Source organism: Mytilus californianus, unplaced genomic scaffold, assembly GCF_021869535.1.
Source record: "Mytilus californianus isolate M0D057914Y unplaced genomic scaffold, xbMytCali1.0.p SCAF_17, whole genome shotgun sequence".
In the NCBI taxonomy this organism is placed as follows: domain Eukaryota; kingdom Metazoa; phylum Mollusca; class Bivalvia; order Mytilida; family Mytilidae; genus Mytilus; species Mytilus californianus.
Window position 1 is genome coordinate 2346794 of NW_026262659.1, and position 13410 is coordinate 2360203.

At 33.7% G+C, this 13410-nt stretch overlaps 1 protein-coding gene across 4 annotated transcripts in view; it reads right to left on the reverse strand.

Moving 5' to 3' along the window:
- Nucleotides 1-728: 728 nt before the first annotated feature.
- Nucleotides 729-13410, reverse strand: part of LOC127726209 (sorting nexin-25-like) — a 49006-nt gene continuing 36324 nt past the window's right edge. For 3 of the 4 annotated variants that reach the window (XM_052233506.1, XM_052233503.1, XM_052233504.1), the window contains 3 exons: nucleotides 10147-10328; nucleotides 8505-8605; nucleotides 729-5802 (listed from right to left, as the gene is read on the reverse strand). In XM_052233506.1, the coding sequence (XP_052089466.1) occupies nucleotides 5710-5802; nucleotides 8505-8605; nucleotides 10147-10328 (376 nt within the window). In that variant the 3' untranslated portion in view covers nucleotides 729-5709. Of the gene's footprint in view, nucleotides 5803-8504; nucleotides 8606-8631; nucleotides 8766-10146; nucleotides 10329-13410 lie in introns of those variants that run through there. The other variant, XM_052233507.1, reaches the window with a different exon arrangement.

Here is a 13410-nt window from a genome sequence, read left to right on the forward strand (position 1 = left end):
CACAACCAAAGACATGGTCTAGTTAGCTACAACATATGGTCCAGATAGCTACAACACATGGTCCAGATAGCTACAACACATGGTCTAGATAGCTACAACACATGGTCCAGATAGCTACAACACATGGTCTAGATAGCTACAACACATGGTCCAGATAGCTACAACACATGGTCCAGATAGCTACAACACATGGTCCAGATAGCTACAACACATGGTCCAGATAGCTACAACATATGGTCCAGATAGCTACAACACATGGTTCAGAAAGCTACAACATATGGTCCAGATAGCTACAACACATGGTCCAGATAGCTACAACACATGGTCTAGATAGCTACAACACATGGTCCAGATAGCTGCAACACATGGTCTAGATAGCTACAACACATGGTCCAGATAGCTACAACACATGGTCAAGATAGCTACAACACATGGTCCAGATAGCTACAACACATGGTCTAGATAGCTACAACACATGGTCCAGATAGCTACAACACATGGTTCAGATAGCTACAGGCACAAAATGTTCTCATTATTTGAGTGAGTGAGAAGAGAAGCTATCTAAATGCCTTCAGGTCAAAATAGACTCTGAAAAACAATGCACCTCAATCTAACTGGTTTATCTTTGAAACATTTAGTCTGTGTTTTATAAGTACTAATGCACTTTACATTTACACTGGCCTCGACATGCTCTTGAAATAAATCACCAATCAAAAAACCCAAGATTATTGTATAAATTTATTGCACATTTCCCATCAAAATATACAAAAATAATTGTACAATGAATGACTTTAGTTACATTTTATGCATACTTAACATTGTCAGAATCAACTGTTATCATGGTTATAATGAATAAAAAATCCCTCCTACATTATAAAACTAGAGGCTCTAAAGAGCCTGTGTCACTCACCTTGGTCTATGTGCATATTAAACAAAGGACACAGGATTCATGACAAAATTGTGTTTTGGTGATGGTGATGTGTTTGTAGATCTTACTTTACTGAACATTCTTGCTGCTTACAATTATCTCTATCTATAATGAACTTGGCCCAGTAGTTTCAGAGGAGAAGATTTTTGTAAAAGATTACAAAAATTTACGAAAAATGGTTAAAAATTGACTATAAAGGGCAATAACTCCTTAAGGGGTCAACTGACCATTTTGGTCATGTTGACTTATTTGTAGATCTTACTTTGCTGAACATTATTGCTGTTTACAATTTATCTCTTTCAATAATAATATTCAAGACAATAACCAAAAACGGCAAAATTTCCTTAAAATTACCAATTCAGGGGCAGCAACCCAACAACGGGTTTTCAGATTCATCTGAAAATTTTAGAGCAGATAGATCTTGACCTGATAAACAATTTTACCCCATGTCAGATTTGCTCTAAATGCTTTGGTTTCAGAGATATAAGCCAAAATCTACATTTTACCCCTATGTTCTATTTTTAGCCATGGCGGCCATCTTGGTTAGTTGGCCGGGTCACCGGACACATTTTTTTAAACTAGATACCCTATTGATGATTGTGGACAAGTTTGGTCAAATTTGGCCCAGTAGTTTCAGAGGAGAAGATTTTTGTAAAAGTTTACGGACGACGGACGACGGACGCCAAGTGATGAGAAAAGCTCACTTGGCCCTTTGGGCCAGGTGAGCTAAAAATGACTATAAAGGGCAATAACTCCTTAAGGGGTCAATTGACAATTTTGGTCATGTTGACTTATTTGTAGATCTTACTTTGCTGTACATTATTGCTGTTTACAGTTTATCTCTATCTATAATAATATTCAAGATAATAACCAAAAGCTGCAAAATTTCCTTAAAATTACCAATTCAGGGGCAGCAACCCAACAACGGGTTATCCGATTCATCTGAAATTTTCAGGGCAGATAGATCTTGACCTGACAAACAATTTTACCCCATGTCAGATTTGCTCTAAATGCTTTGGTTTCAGAGATATAAGCCAAAATTTACATTTTACGGCTATGTTCTTTTTTTAGCCATGGTGGCATCTTGGTTGGTTGGCCGGATCACCGGACACATTTTTTAAACTAGATACCCCAATGATGATTGTGGCCAAGTTTGGTTAAATTTGGCCACGTAGTTTCAGAGGAGAAGATTTTTGTAAAAGTTAACGGACGACGGACGCCAAGTGATGAGAAAAGCTCACTTGGCCCTTTGGGCCAGGTGAGCTAAAAATAAACCCAGTTCATTGAACATCTTTATATTTCCCTTTTAGTTTTTATGGTAAGTCACATTGATTCATTTACAAAACAATAAAACTGTTTAAATTTATAGTTGTGTAATGCCCAGCAGCAAGTATTTCATGCATACTAAGGATGATAAGACAGTTCAGGCATTTTTTAAAATTTCAAAATGAGGAAACTTATAGAAATCTGTACAAAAATGAGTGCAGAGTATTTATATTGTTTTGAAAGCACAATCTTAGCCAGGCAATGCAAATTATTTCTTGATTATGTTTTTATACCAAAAGACAAGGTTTCATACTCAGAAAAAAATACCATGTAGTAATGTTCAAACGAAGTCAAGGTCGTATGAACATTGTCAATCCAGACATGTTCACCATTCAATGATTCTATGGACGAAATGATGACAACTTACATTGATCACTGCAACATGAAAAGAAGTCAAGGTCAGGTGACTCCTGTCAATCAGACATGTTCACCATGCAATGATTCTATGGACGAAATGAAGACGACTTACATTGATCATTGTAACATGAAAAGAAGTCAAGGTCAGGTGACTCCTGTCAAGCAGATAGTTCATCATACAAATATACCATAGACTGTGTACAGTTGAGCTCTTACTCAATATAAACATGACCCAATCACAAAAACTTAACCTGGACTTTAATAAGTCAATATACAATGAAAATGAGGGCAAGGTCAACTGCCAAATGCCATACAGACACTTCAGACCATCTGAAAGCAGTTACAGCTAAAAACAGTTTATTTCTCCTGCTAAATGGTATATGAAAATTCTGGCATATTCTTTAGTGGCAGTTTTCTATCTGACTTTTTGTGGTGCCATTATCACGAAAGACATTTTCAAAAAATTTTAGAGGCGAAGAAAAATGTCAAAAGAGTATTTTTCACCATTGTAGTTAAGGAAAGAGCTCTTAAGCAACTGACAGTTACTTAATCTGCATTTAAGATTTACAACTATATGTTAATCTGAAAATATGACAAAGGCTTGCAAACAAGCTGCTCTCATTTATGATTGATAAGAAAAAAATTATTTACCCACAAAACATTCATGAAATAAATTTAGTTTTCATTAGAATACAAAAAGTTCAATCCCCATCACATTTGCTTGTGTTTATACTCTTGCTCACATCTTACAACCTATAACATTATAGAACATATAGAATTAGATATCACAGTATTTTCATTGGTCAACTCAATTTATGAATATTCATAGCTCTGGTTTAAACAATATTTTTTTTTCAAAAGTGCACAAAATACAATTATACAATATAAATTCTGGGATTCGGAAACAAGAATAACTTATATAAATCCGTCTCCCTTCATAGCTCTGATAAAATATGAAGGAACCAGGCAGGTGCCTTACAGGTCATGGGTTAATGGCGAGGATAACAATTTAAAGCATGATTAAACAGAGCATATAAAATACACAAAAAAAAAAATCTTCAAAGTCATAAGTCATGAAATCTATCTAACAGTTATGGCCACATAGTCTCCAATAAGACAGGACTCCTCCTCATCAAAATTTTTCACAATTTTTTTCTGATACAGGATATTACAGTATAACTTTAACTATTCCATACAAAAAAAGGCTGTAATTAATTCCTGATTTACATTAAAATGAACTGTTGATAGACACAGAATGAACTTTATATATATACTAAGCAGCAGATAAAATACAGTTGATTTATTTTTATTTTCTTGGGTACAATTATTTTATGGATTCAGGTAAAATAGTATTTTTATGGATAAATATAGGAAAGGTAATGCCATTTCACAATGCCATCAGACACAACATTAACCATATGCCATTTGAAATCATCGAAGTTCTCTGGAACAATCCAAATGACCGTAGGTCAGACATCCCCATAAAATAGGATTGTTTGATCCACAAATTCCATGCTCTCAAAGCTGTCGGAATCAAAAGTTTGGAGACCTCCAAATTGCAATTAATCACTGACTCTATTCTTTACCATTTTTATGAATACTTGATTTCATTGTTTTGGCAAATTGTACCATGAAGCCTACAGGAAATTGTAATTTTTGTTAATCATTAAAATTTATGTTTTTTCCCCAAAAAATCCAGGAAAACAAGATGTACTGAGAGCTATTACTCACTAATAATACCCTATCTATCAGCATTTGATAAATATAAAGTTTATAAAGTATAGCTCATATGAAGCTTGATACTATATTTCAGGAAATCTGATTAGTAGTTCTGAGGAAAATGTGACAAAATCTTTGTTGGGACAGATAAAAGGACAGACTTAAAACAGTATAGCCCTCCTTCTGAGTGGTTGTATAATTAGTACCACACAAAGATAATTAATATGCTGTATATAATTTAATCATGAAATTGCAAAAATATTTCCTAAGAATAAGATGATTGATTGATTGTTTGTTGCATAACGTCCAGTGTTCCAAGAATATGAATAATTTGTGTAAATATAATGCTGATTATCACAGGTCAGTTAGAACAAGGTTATCTCAATTTTACAGTTTTACCATTTAATGGTTTATGGATGACTATAATGAAATTAATAATATTGAACAACTTTATACTAGCCACTCTAAGAAAATATATGATATCTAATGTCCATTTTTCTCTCTGATAAAATTAAACAACAACCTATAAGTTTAATAAATTGTCAATTCTATCCCATTTATAAAAAAAACATTGCAAATTAATATCAACTTACCACTGCATTATATATTTGCAAAATATTAAAGATGAAAATATGTAGACTTGAATCAAGAGTCACATTTCTGTGTGCTCAAATGGATATGTACTTGATCATTAATAAATACCATATCTGACACTTAATTGACTTTTACACCCCATATACTTCATAAAAATAAGTAGTCTATTTGTTCAAGAGTACAAATATATATTTCTTGAAACAATGGGTATAAAGAAAAAACATGATGAGTAACCAATATTTTACCAATCCTTTTTAAGTTCTAGATTTTGAATGTTATTGCTTCAAATCGTGTCAAGAAGAAAGTTGACAGTCACAAAAATATCTTTACTATATAAATAAATTATTTGGTTTTGACAATGAGAGGGAGTTTCTCTATTGGAAAGAACACAGATGATCTGTTTATTGCTATTTTCTTAGGCAACATCGATGATGTTAGCTTATGAAGTCATAAAGTTTTCACTCTTTTCAACTGAGAATAACCATTCTCAATTGAAAAACTTGAAATGGAAAATTAATTATCACATAGAAAGATCAAGGAAAAAATTTAAGAAAATTAAATAGCGATAATAATATTAAAGTTGGCAATGACATTTTGAGCAGATTTAGACAGATGCCAGTTACATAAGATATCACTTATATTTACAAAATAAGTTTACAATATCATCACTGCATTACATAATATCAATTTTGATACTATGTTTTCTGTATGATTTCTTTTCTTTTCTTGTTTGACACAAACAGTTGTTTGATGTTGACCACATTGATTCAGTTCAAAGGTCAATACTAAAACTTTGTTTCTTTTGTTGCGTCTGGTACGAACGGTTTTTTGTTCTTGATTTCTGGACAGAGTTCAAGAGTCAGTAGATTTACAAGATCCTGCAATATTGACAAAAATATATTAACATTGCAAAATAAATAAAAAATAAAAGAAGAATGTATCTGAGGACAGGAATGCCCCAGCTCAAGCTTCAAATAAACGAAAATGGGATGGACTGATGGAAAGACAAAAAGACGGAAGGACATAAAGATGGAAGGACAGACGGTCAAGGATAACACTTAATGTCCCCATCCCCTACGGTAGGGGCATATTACAAAGTTAGTTTCGTTGGTTGATATTTCTTTCACACTTTTAACTATTATGTAGGAGGTCAATCATCAAAATTCTCTTTTTATCTGATGTTTGAATATCATATTTAATTCGGTATTTTTGTTTAGTACAGTCAAAATTTGAATACACATGTAGCAGGATTGCATTTGGCGTCCAACTAAATAACCCATGGTAGTTAGAGAGGAATTCTAGCTAGGGTATGTGTTGTTTGAGTCATAATGGAATAGTGACTCTTGGGTAGGGGAAGTGTGGCGGGATTGCTTCACTTAGTACAAATAGAAGATACTTAGCCAGCCTTAAGCAGTTGAGCTAGGGAAGTACTTCCTTAGCTCAGTCAGTTAGAGCACTGCCTTGTAACACAGAGGTCCAGATGGAGACAATGTGATCTTCTCATAAGAATCATGCTCTCCGGTTACACACGTTATAATAGTATTTGCCTATGGACTTTCTGAGAGTCAGTCTTGTTTAATATCAATTCAAAATCTCTTTCAATCATTTCCTTATAAATTAATTTATTGTTTTGATTAGTCTCAAAGAAAGTAATAAGGAGGTGCAGAAGATACTGCAGATACTATTAAAGATTTAACAGAAAACCAGTCTCCAAGTCATGGAAAAATAATAGACACAAAGTACAGACAGATGTAGTAATAGAGAGAAGGATACAGCAAATATACATAAAATTGAGAACGGAAATGGGGAATATGTCAAAGAGACAACAACCCGACCAAAGAGCAGAAAACAGCCGAAGGCCACAAATGGGTCTTCAACGCAGCGAGAAAATCCCGCACCCGGAGGTGGTCCTCAGCTGTCCCCTAAATAAAATTGTGTACTGGTTCAGTGAAAATGGACGTCACACTAAACTCCAAAACATATAAATGAACTAAAATAAAAAAAAACATACAAGACTAACAAAGGCCAGAGGCTCCCGACTTGGGACAGGCGCAAAAATACATCCCTGCTAAGTGTAAACAGGAGTATTATAATCTTGTTTTGCAATTATTATTTATTATAGGATTAAACCTCTTTCTAAAGGAATTTATTGGTGTATATGTAAATGCTCTTTTGTTCCGACGTTGGAAAGTTCCGGGCGGAAAGAACTAACTAGCCGAAAAGTTCCGGAGGAACTTTTTAACTAGTTACTTTGTTCTTCCTCTGGTTTAAAAGTTCCACCGGAACAAAGTGACTAGTTGAAAAGTTCCAACGGAACATATCAACTAGTTAGAAAGTTCCTTTTTGCCAAATTAGTCAAAACCGGAACTAACAAACTAGCCCAAACGTTCCAACGGAACTTATCAACCAGGCAGAAAGTTCCATTTGGAGAATTGATGCAAAGTAAAAGCGCAACATATCATACTTGAACCTTTCAAAGGGAAACCAAGATACTGATTACAAAAGTCAAAAGGAACTTATCAACTAGCCACAAAGTTCCTCTTTGGCAAATAAGTCAAAACCGGAACTAACAAACTAGCCCAAAATTTCCAACGGAACTTATCAACCAGTCACAAAGTTCCATTTGGAGAATTGATGCAAAGAACCACATGAAGAGGGGGTATTCTTCCCTCTCTTGAGGGTACTATGAATACTAAATTTGCATGATAATGCAAGTTATTCCGTTTTATGTGAGCTATGAAATACAACTTAAATTTTGCATATTTGTCCCCAAAGAAACCCCTTTCAGTGCGTTGGGTATTCTTGTAAATTAATGATTTGCTCTTATGTATACTGATACTCATTCTTTCCCCTCTTTCTACAAAAAGGACGAAATATGGTATATTTGGAACGATGTAACTAGTTGTTCTGTTCCGCCAGAACTATTCAACTAGCTACATTGTTCCGGGACTTTTCAACTAGCTACTTTTTTCCGGAACTTTTCGACTGCACTCGGAATAAAACAACTAGTTGGAAAGTTCCATCGGAACGAAATAACTAGTTGAAAAGTTCCGCCGGAACAAAGTAACTGACGGAACATAGTGGCTGTTACATATAAACTAGATCAAGTCACTCACAAACAAATAAAAGTCCTTGTAATTCTTTAAAATTGGAGATAATTAATTTAATTTTCCCACCCGTGACCTCTATCACCCTTAAATTGTATAATTGTGTTATTGAGTTGGCCTGGCCCATGAATATATTTTTGGTTAACGCAAAAAAATGTATTCCATGAAAAATGCTTTCTGATGAAAAATAAACTACAAAAATATCTTATTATCATTCAAATGAATATTTTGTGTTTATAATGTAATTTAATGATGAAAGCAAAGTGAAAATAAATATTTTTATTGTCGAGCTGGTTTGTGTTATCATCGTCTCCCTCTTGTTTACATTGGTTACAAAAAGTAGTTCCATCAACCTCGTCTATCGAAAAATAAATAACATCAAGAGCAACTACCAGAAGCCCTCTCGACCAATCATATCAACATATTCCCTGATATGCAAATTATATAAGAATTATAGAACTATAAATACTTACATAAAATAATTGTTTATTGAGTCTAGTATCCTGTAGCACCTCAAATATTTTAATTGTGCCTCTCCGTCCATTATCTTCTCCTAACAATGTCTTTATAGCATCTGTAATGAGGAATAAAATAAAGGTTAATTACAATAGGAAAGTCGTCCATTGTCTTCTCCTAGTAATGTCTTTATGGCATCTGTAATGAGGAATAAAATAAAGGTTAATTACAATGGGAATGTCGTCCATTGTCTTCTCCTAGTAATGTCTTTATAGCATCTGTAATGAAGAATAAAATAAAGGTTAAATTACAATGGGAAAGTCGTCCATTGTCTTCTCCTAGTAATGTCTTTATGGCATCTGTAATGAGGAATAAAATAAAGGTTAATTACAAAGGAAAAGCCATTCATTGTCTTCTCCTAGTAATGTCTTTATAGCATCTGTCATGAAGAATAAAATAAAGGTTAATTACAATGGGAAAGTCGTCCATTGTCTTTTCCTAACAATATCTTTATAGGATCTGTAATGAAGAATAAAATAAAGGTTAAATTACAATGGGAATGTCGTCCATTGTCTTCTCCTAACAATGTCTTTATAGCAGCTGTAATGAGGAATAAAATAAAGGTTAATTACAATGGGAAAGTTGTCCATTGTCTTCTCCTAGTAATGTCTTTATGGCATCTGTAATGAGGAATAAAATAAAGGTTAATTACAATGGGAAAGTTGTCCATTGTCTTCTCCTAACAATGTTTTTATAGCATCTGTAATGAGGAATAAAATAAAGGTTAATTACAATAGGAAAGTAGGAAGTCAGGGGAAATCTTCACTATAATAATTCTCTCTTTACATATCTGAAAAAAGAGGTTACAATCATATATGTACAATTTACATTTGCTAAACAATCAAACTGACCCTTTTAGATTATACCAGGCAGCACAAACGATTTTTAATTTCGGAGTGTATTTTTTACATATTTCAAATTAAAGATGGATCTTGATTTATCTGTTGCAAAATCTGACATTAGTATCCAATTTTAGTTAGAAATTTAATGATAAAAAAATCTAAATTGGCATTTTCCTGTCTTTAAACAGCTATCAAGATATTCATCAGAAATGAGAATAAATCTGGAAAGTCATACTTCAACTTGATTTCATAGATTTTTTAATGTCTTCTATTTAATTCTATATTTAACAAAATACTTTTCAGTGCAAAAGAAAAGTTTTGAAAAATAAAAATAATAAAAAGCTTTAAACAAAGTACTGACAAACATGTTCTGAAAAACTTATGGGTGTGAAATAAATTCATGGAAATTTGGCTCTACCTCATTAAGATACAATTTGAATATAGGGACGTAACTATCAAAATTAAATTTTGAATTAATTGATTTAGACTCTTTGTTCAGAGAGAGATATTCAATAAGGACTACCAAATAATTCAATATATTTGGGTAGAGGGCTGTTCCATAAAAACATACATGGGATCCATGAAAGGCAAATGTTACAGACAATTTTGTACTATGAAAATGAAAAAGAAATTCTAAAATTGGCCCTATAAATGGTTACCCCAATTTAAAGGTGCCTTCCATGGTTCCCCTGTATGATATAATGGAACAGTCCGAATGACGCATATTAGTTCTACCAGAGTTTTTGATTGTACATACCTGGCATATTTTGTAAGAATTTTTCCTTAGCTTCCATCCTTGTTTTAAGTTTTTCTTCATCACTTCTGGACGATTCATTTTCAGCTAGTTTTCCATCAGGCCACATGGATAGTGTAAACTGTTGTATGTAATATATTATCATAGACTCAGAAAATATCCAGTCCACAGTCTCACACAGTTGTCTGGAATAAAAAAATATGTATAATTTGCTTATTCATAGTTTGATAAAGAATTTAATGTTTCTTTTCACAACTTTGCTATAATTAGTCATATCTGGCTTCAGTCTGACAGTTTTCTTAACTTCCTTGAAAACTACCATATTCATGCATTATGATTGGGTGCGCCTACCATAATTGAGGAAATTCTTACACCTGAGAGTTTTAAAATCTAAATGGCACTGAAGACTGTTCTTCAAACAGATGTGATGCAGTTCTAGACATTGTATTGGTCTGGTTTTTCTGGGTATGAATTGTGAACAATCTACTTAGTCATTGCACAATATTGCTTCCTGCACTAATCAAGATGTTTCTGAATAAAATCTTCTACAAAGGAACGCCATCAATATTAGAGTGAATGAAACAATGATTTCATATCAGCAGGTTAAGTGCATTTGAACTTACTTTCAGTGAATCTTTGAAAAAATATAATTTTGCATTGTTTTCCTTGTCTATTATACCAGTACTATAGTTTTGAGTGTGTTACCCGTACTGTATGAATAAAAGTAAATATAGGGTAACTTATAAGGGACGATGCATTTAAATAAAAACAAGTGTGCATACACTGAAATGTGTCGCCTGCTTTACTGACCATTGATTTTATGTTGATAGTCCTAAATATAAAGCTTTACTACAAGTATCACATAAACTTAACACGATCCAAGAAAATGAGGTCAAGGTCAGATAAACCAAACCGGAAATACATGTACACCTTACAATCAATCTATGCATCAAATATAATTGACCTATTGCTTATAGTATCTAAGAAGTAACCTTAACCATGAAAACTTAACATTGACCAATAAACCATGAAAATAAAATGATACCTGCCAGACAGACATACACACCTTACAATCATTTCATACACCAAATATAGTTGACCTATTGCTTATAGTTTAAGAAAAACAGACCAAAACACAATAAATTGCTTTGACACATAGGTTTCTGACACAGAATAACTGTAGTCAAAGAACTTAGAATTGGTTACTGTGGATTCATTATTATTCGTTGGATACCAATTTTCGTGGATTTCGTGGTTATAGGTTAACCACGAAATTAAATGTTCAACGAATGGCAAATTTACTATAGGCTTGTATGCAGACATTGTCAAAAACCACGAAATTAGATATCCACGAACATGTAAGTTTTCCTTAATCCACGAAAATTGGTACCCACGAAAATAAATGAATCCACAGTATATAATTTGAATTTATATTCAATTTTTTGCTTTTTTGCAATTCACTATGCTGTTGCAAATTGCCCCCCCCCCCCCCCCCCCCAAAAAAAAAAAAATTTACCCCCCCTTTTTTTTTTGCTTTTGTGCATTACACTATGCTGTTGCAAATTGCCCCCCCCCCAAAAAAAAAAAATTTACCCCCTCTTTTTTTTGCTTTTGTGCATTACACTATGCTGTTGCAAATCCCCCCCCCCCACCCCAAAAAAAAAAAAAAATTCACCCCCTTTTTTTTTTGGCAAAATTTTTTTTTTCACCCCACCCCTTTCTTTTTTGCAAAAAAAAATAATTGAGAAATTTTCTTATTTATTTCTGAAATCTGTAATAAGAAAAAAAAATTGTTCCCCCCCCCCCCAATTTCTTTTTTATCCCCCCCTCCAATTTTTTTTCACCTCCCCTCCCCCTCCCCTTTTTCCAAAAAAAAAAAATCTTTCTCTCAAGATATGGTTATTATCTCAATTCAAATTTACAATGGAGTTTGCAACCATAATTACCCATTTAAATACATCATAAAAGTCTTAAAGTAGAAAATATACATAATTTTAAAGCAGTGTAAGGGAGGTAATCCAAATTTAACATTGTACTTAAAAGTGATTGTCCATTAACAAGGAAACCCTTGTTTTTTCCCCCTTTTTAGCCCCTAATTCCTAAACGGTTTGAGCCATTACCCCCCAAAGCCAATCCTAACCATCCCTATTTGGTATGGAAACTTGTTGTACAATTTCAGAGAGATCCATACACCGTTCCACAAGTTATTGTCTGAAAACACGAAAATGCTTATTTGGGCCCCTTATTTGGCCCCTAATTCCTAAACTGTGACCATAACCCCCAAAATCAATCCCAACCTTCCTTTTGTGGTTATAAACATTGTGTTTAAATTTCATAGATTTCTATTTACTAATACTAAAATTATTGTCCGCAAACCAAGTGTCTTCGGACGACGACGACAACGACGACGTGATACCAATATACGACCACAAAAATTTTTTGTGGTCGTATAAAAACTTAACACTGAGCATTGAACCATGAAAATGAGGTCAATGTCAAATAAAACCTGCCAGACTGACATGTACATCGTAAAATATTTCCATACACCAAATATAGTTGACCTTTTGCATATAGTATAAGATTTGATTTTTTACTTTTAAGCACCGCTTTTGGGCTATTTCGTGGCGGCCAGTTTTTATTGGTGGAGGAAGCCGGAGTGCCCGGAAAAAACCACTGACCTTCGATAGGAAAACTGACAATCCTAGTCAATTAAGATTGGAGTCGAGTGCACCTGCACGAGCAGGGTTCGAACTCACAACCTCAGTGTTGACTGGCTAGTGATTACAGTAGTAACTACTTAGACCACTCGGCCACCGAGGCCCCTATATAGTATTAGAAAAAAAAGACCAACACACAAAATCTTAACTTTAACCACTGAACCATGAAAATGAGGTCAAGGTCAGATGACACCTGCCAGTTGGACATGTACACCTTACAATCATTCCATACACCAAATATAGTAGACCTATTGCTTATAGTATCTGATATATGGACTTGACCACGAAAACTTAACCTTGTTCACTGATCCATGAAATGAGGTCGAGGTCAGATGAAAACTGTCTGACAGGCATGAGGACCTTGAAAGGTATGCACATACTAAATATGGTTATCCTATTACCCATAATAAGAGAGAAATTAACTTTAAAAAAAATCTTAACTTTTTTTTGAAGTAGTCACTGAACCATGAAAATGAGGTCAAGGACAATGGACATATGACAGACGGAAACTTCATAACATAAGGCATCTATATATACAAAGTATGAAGCA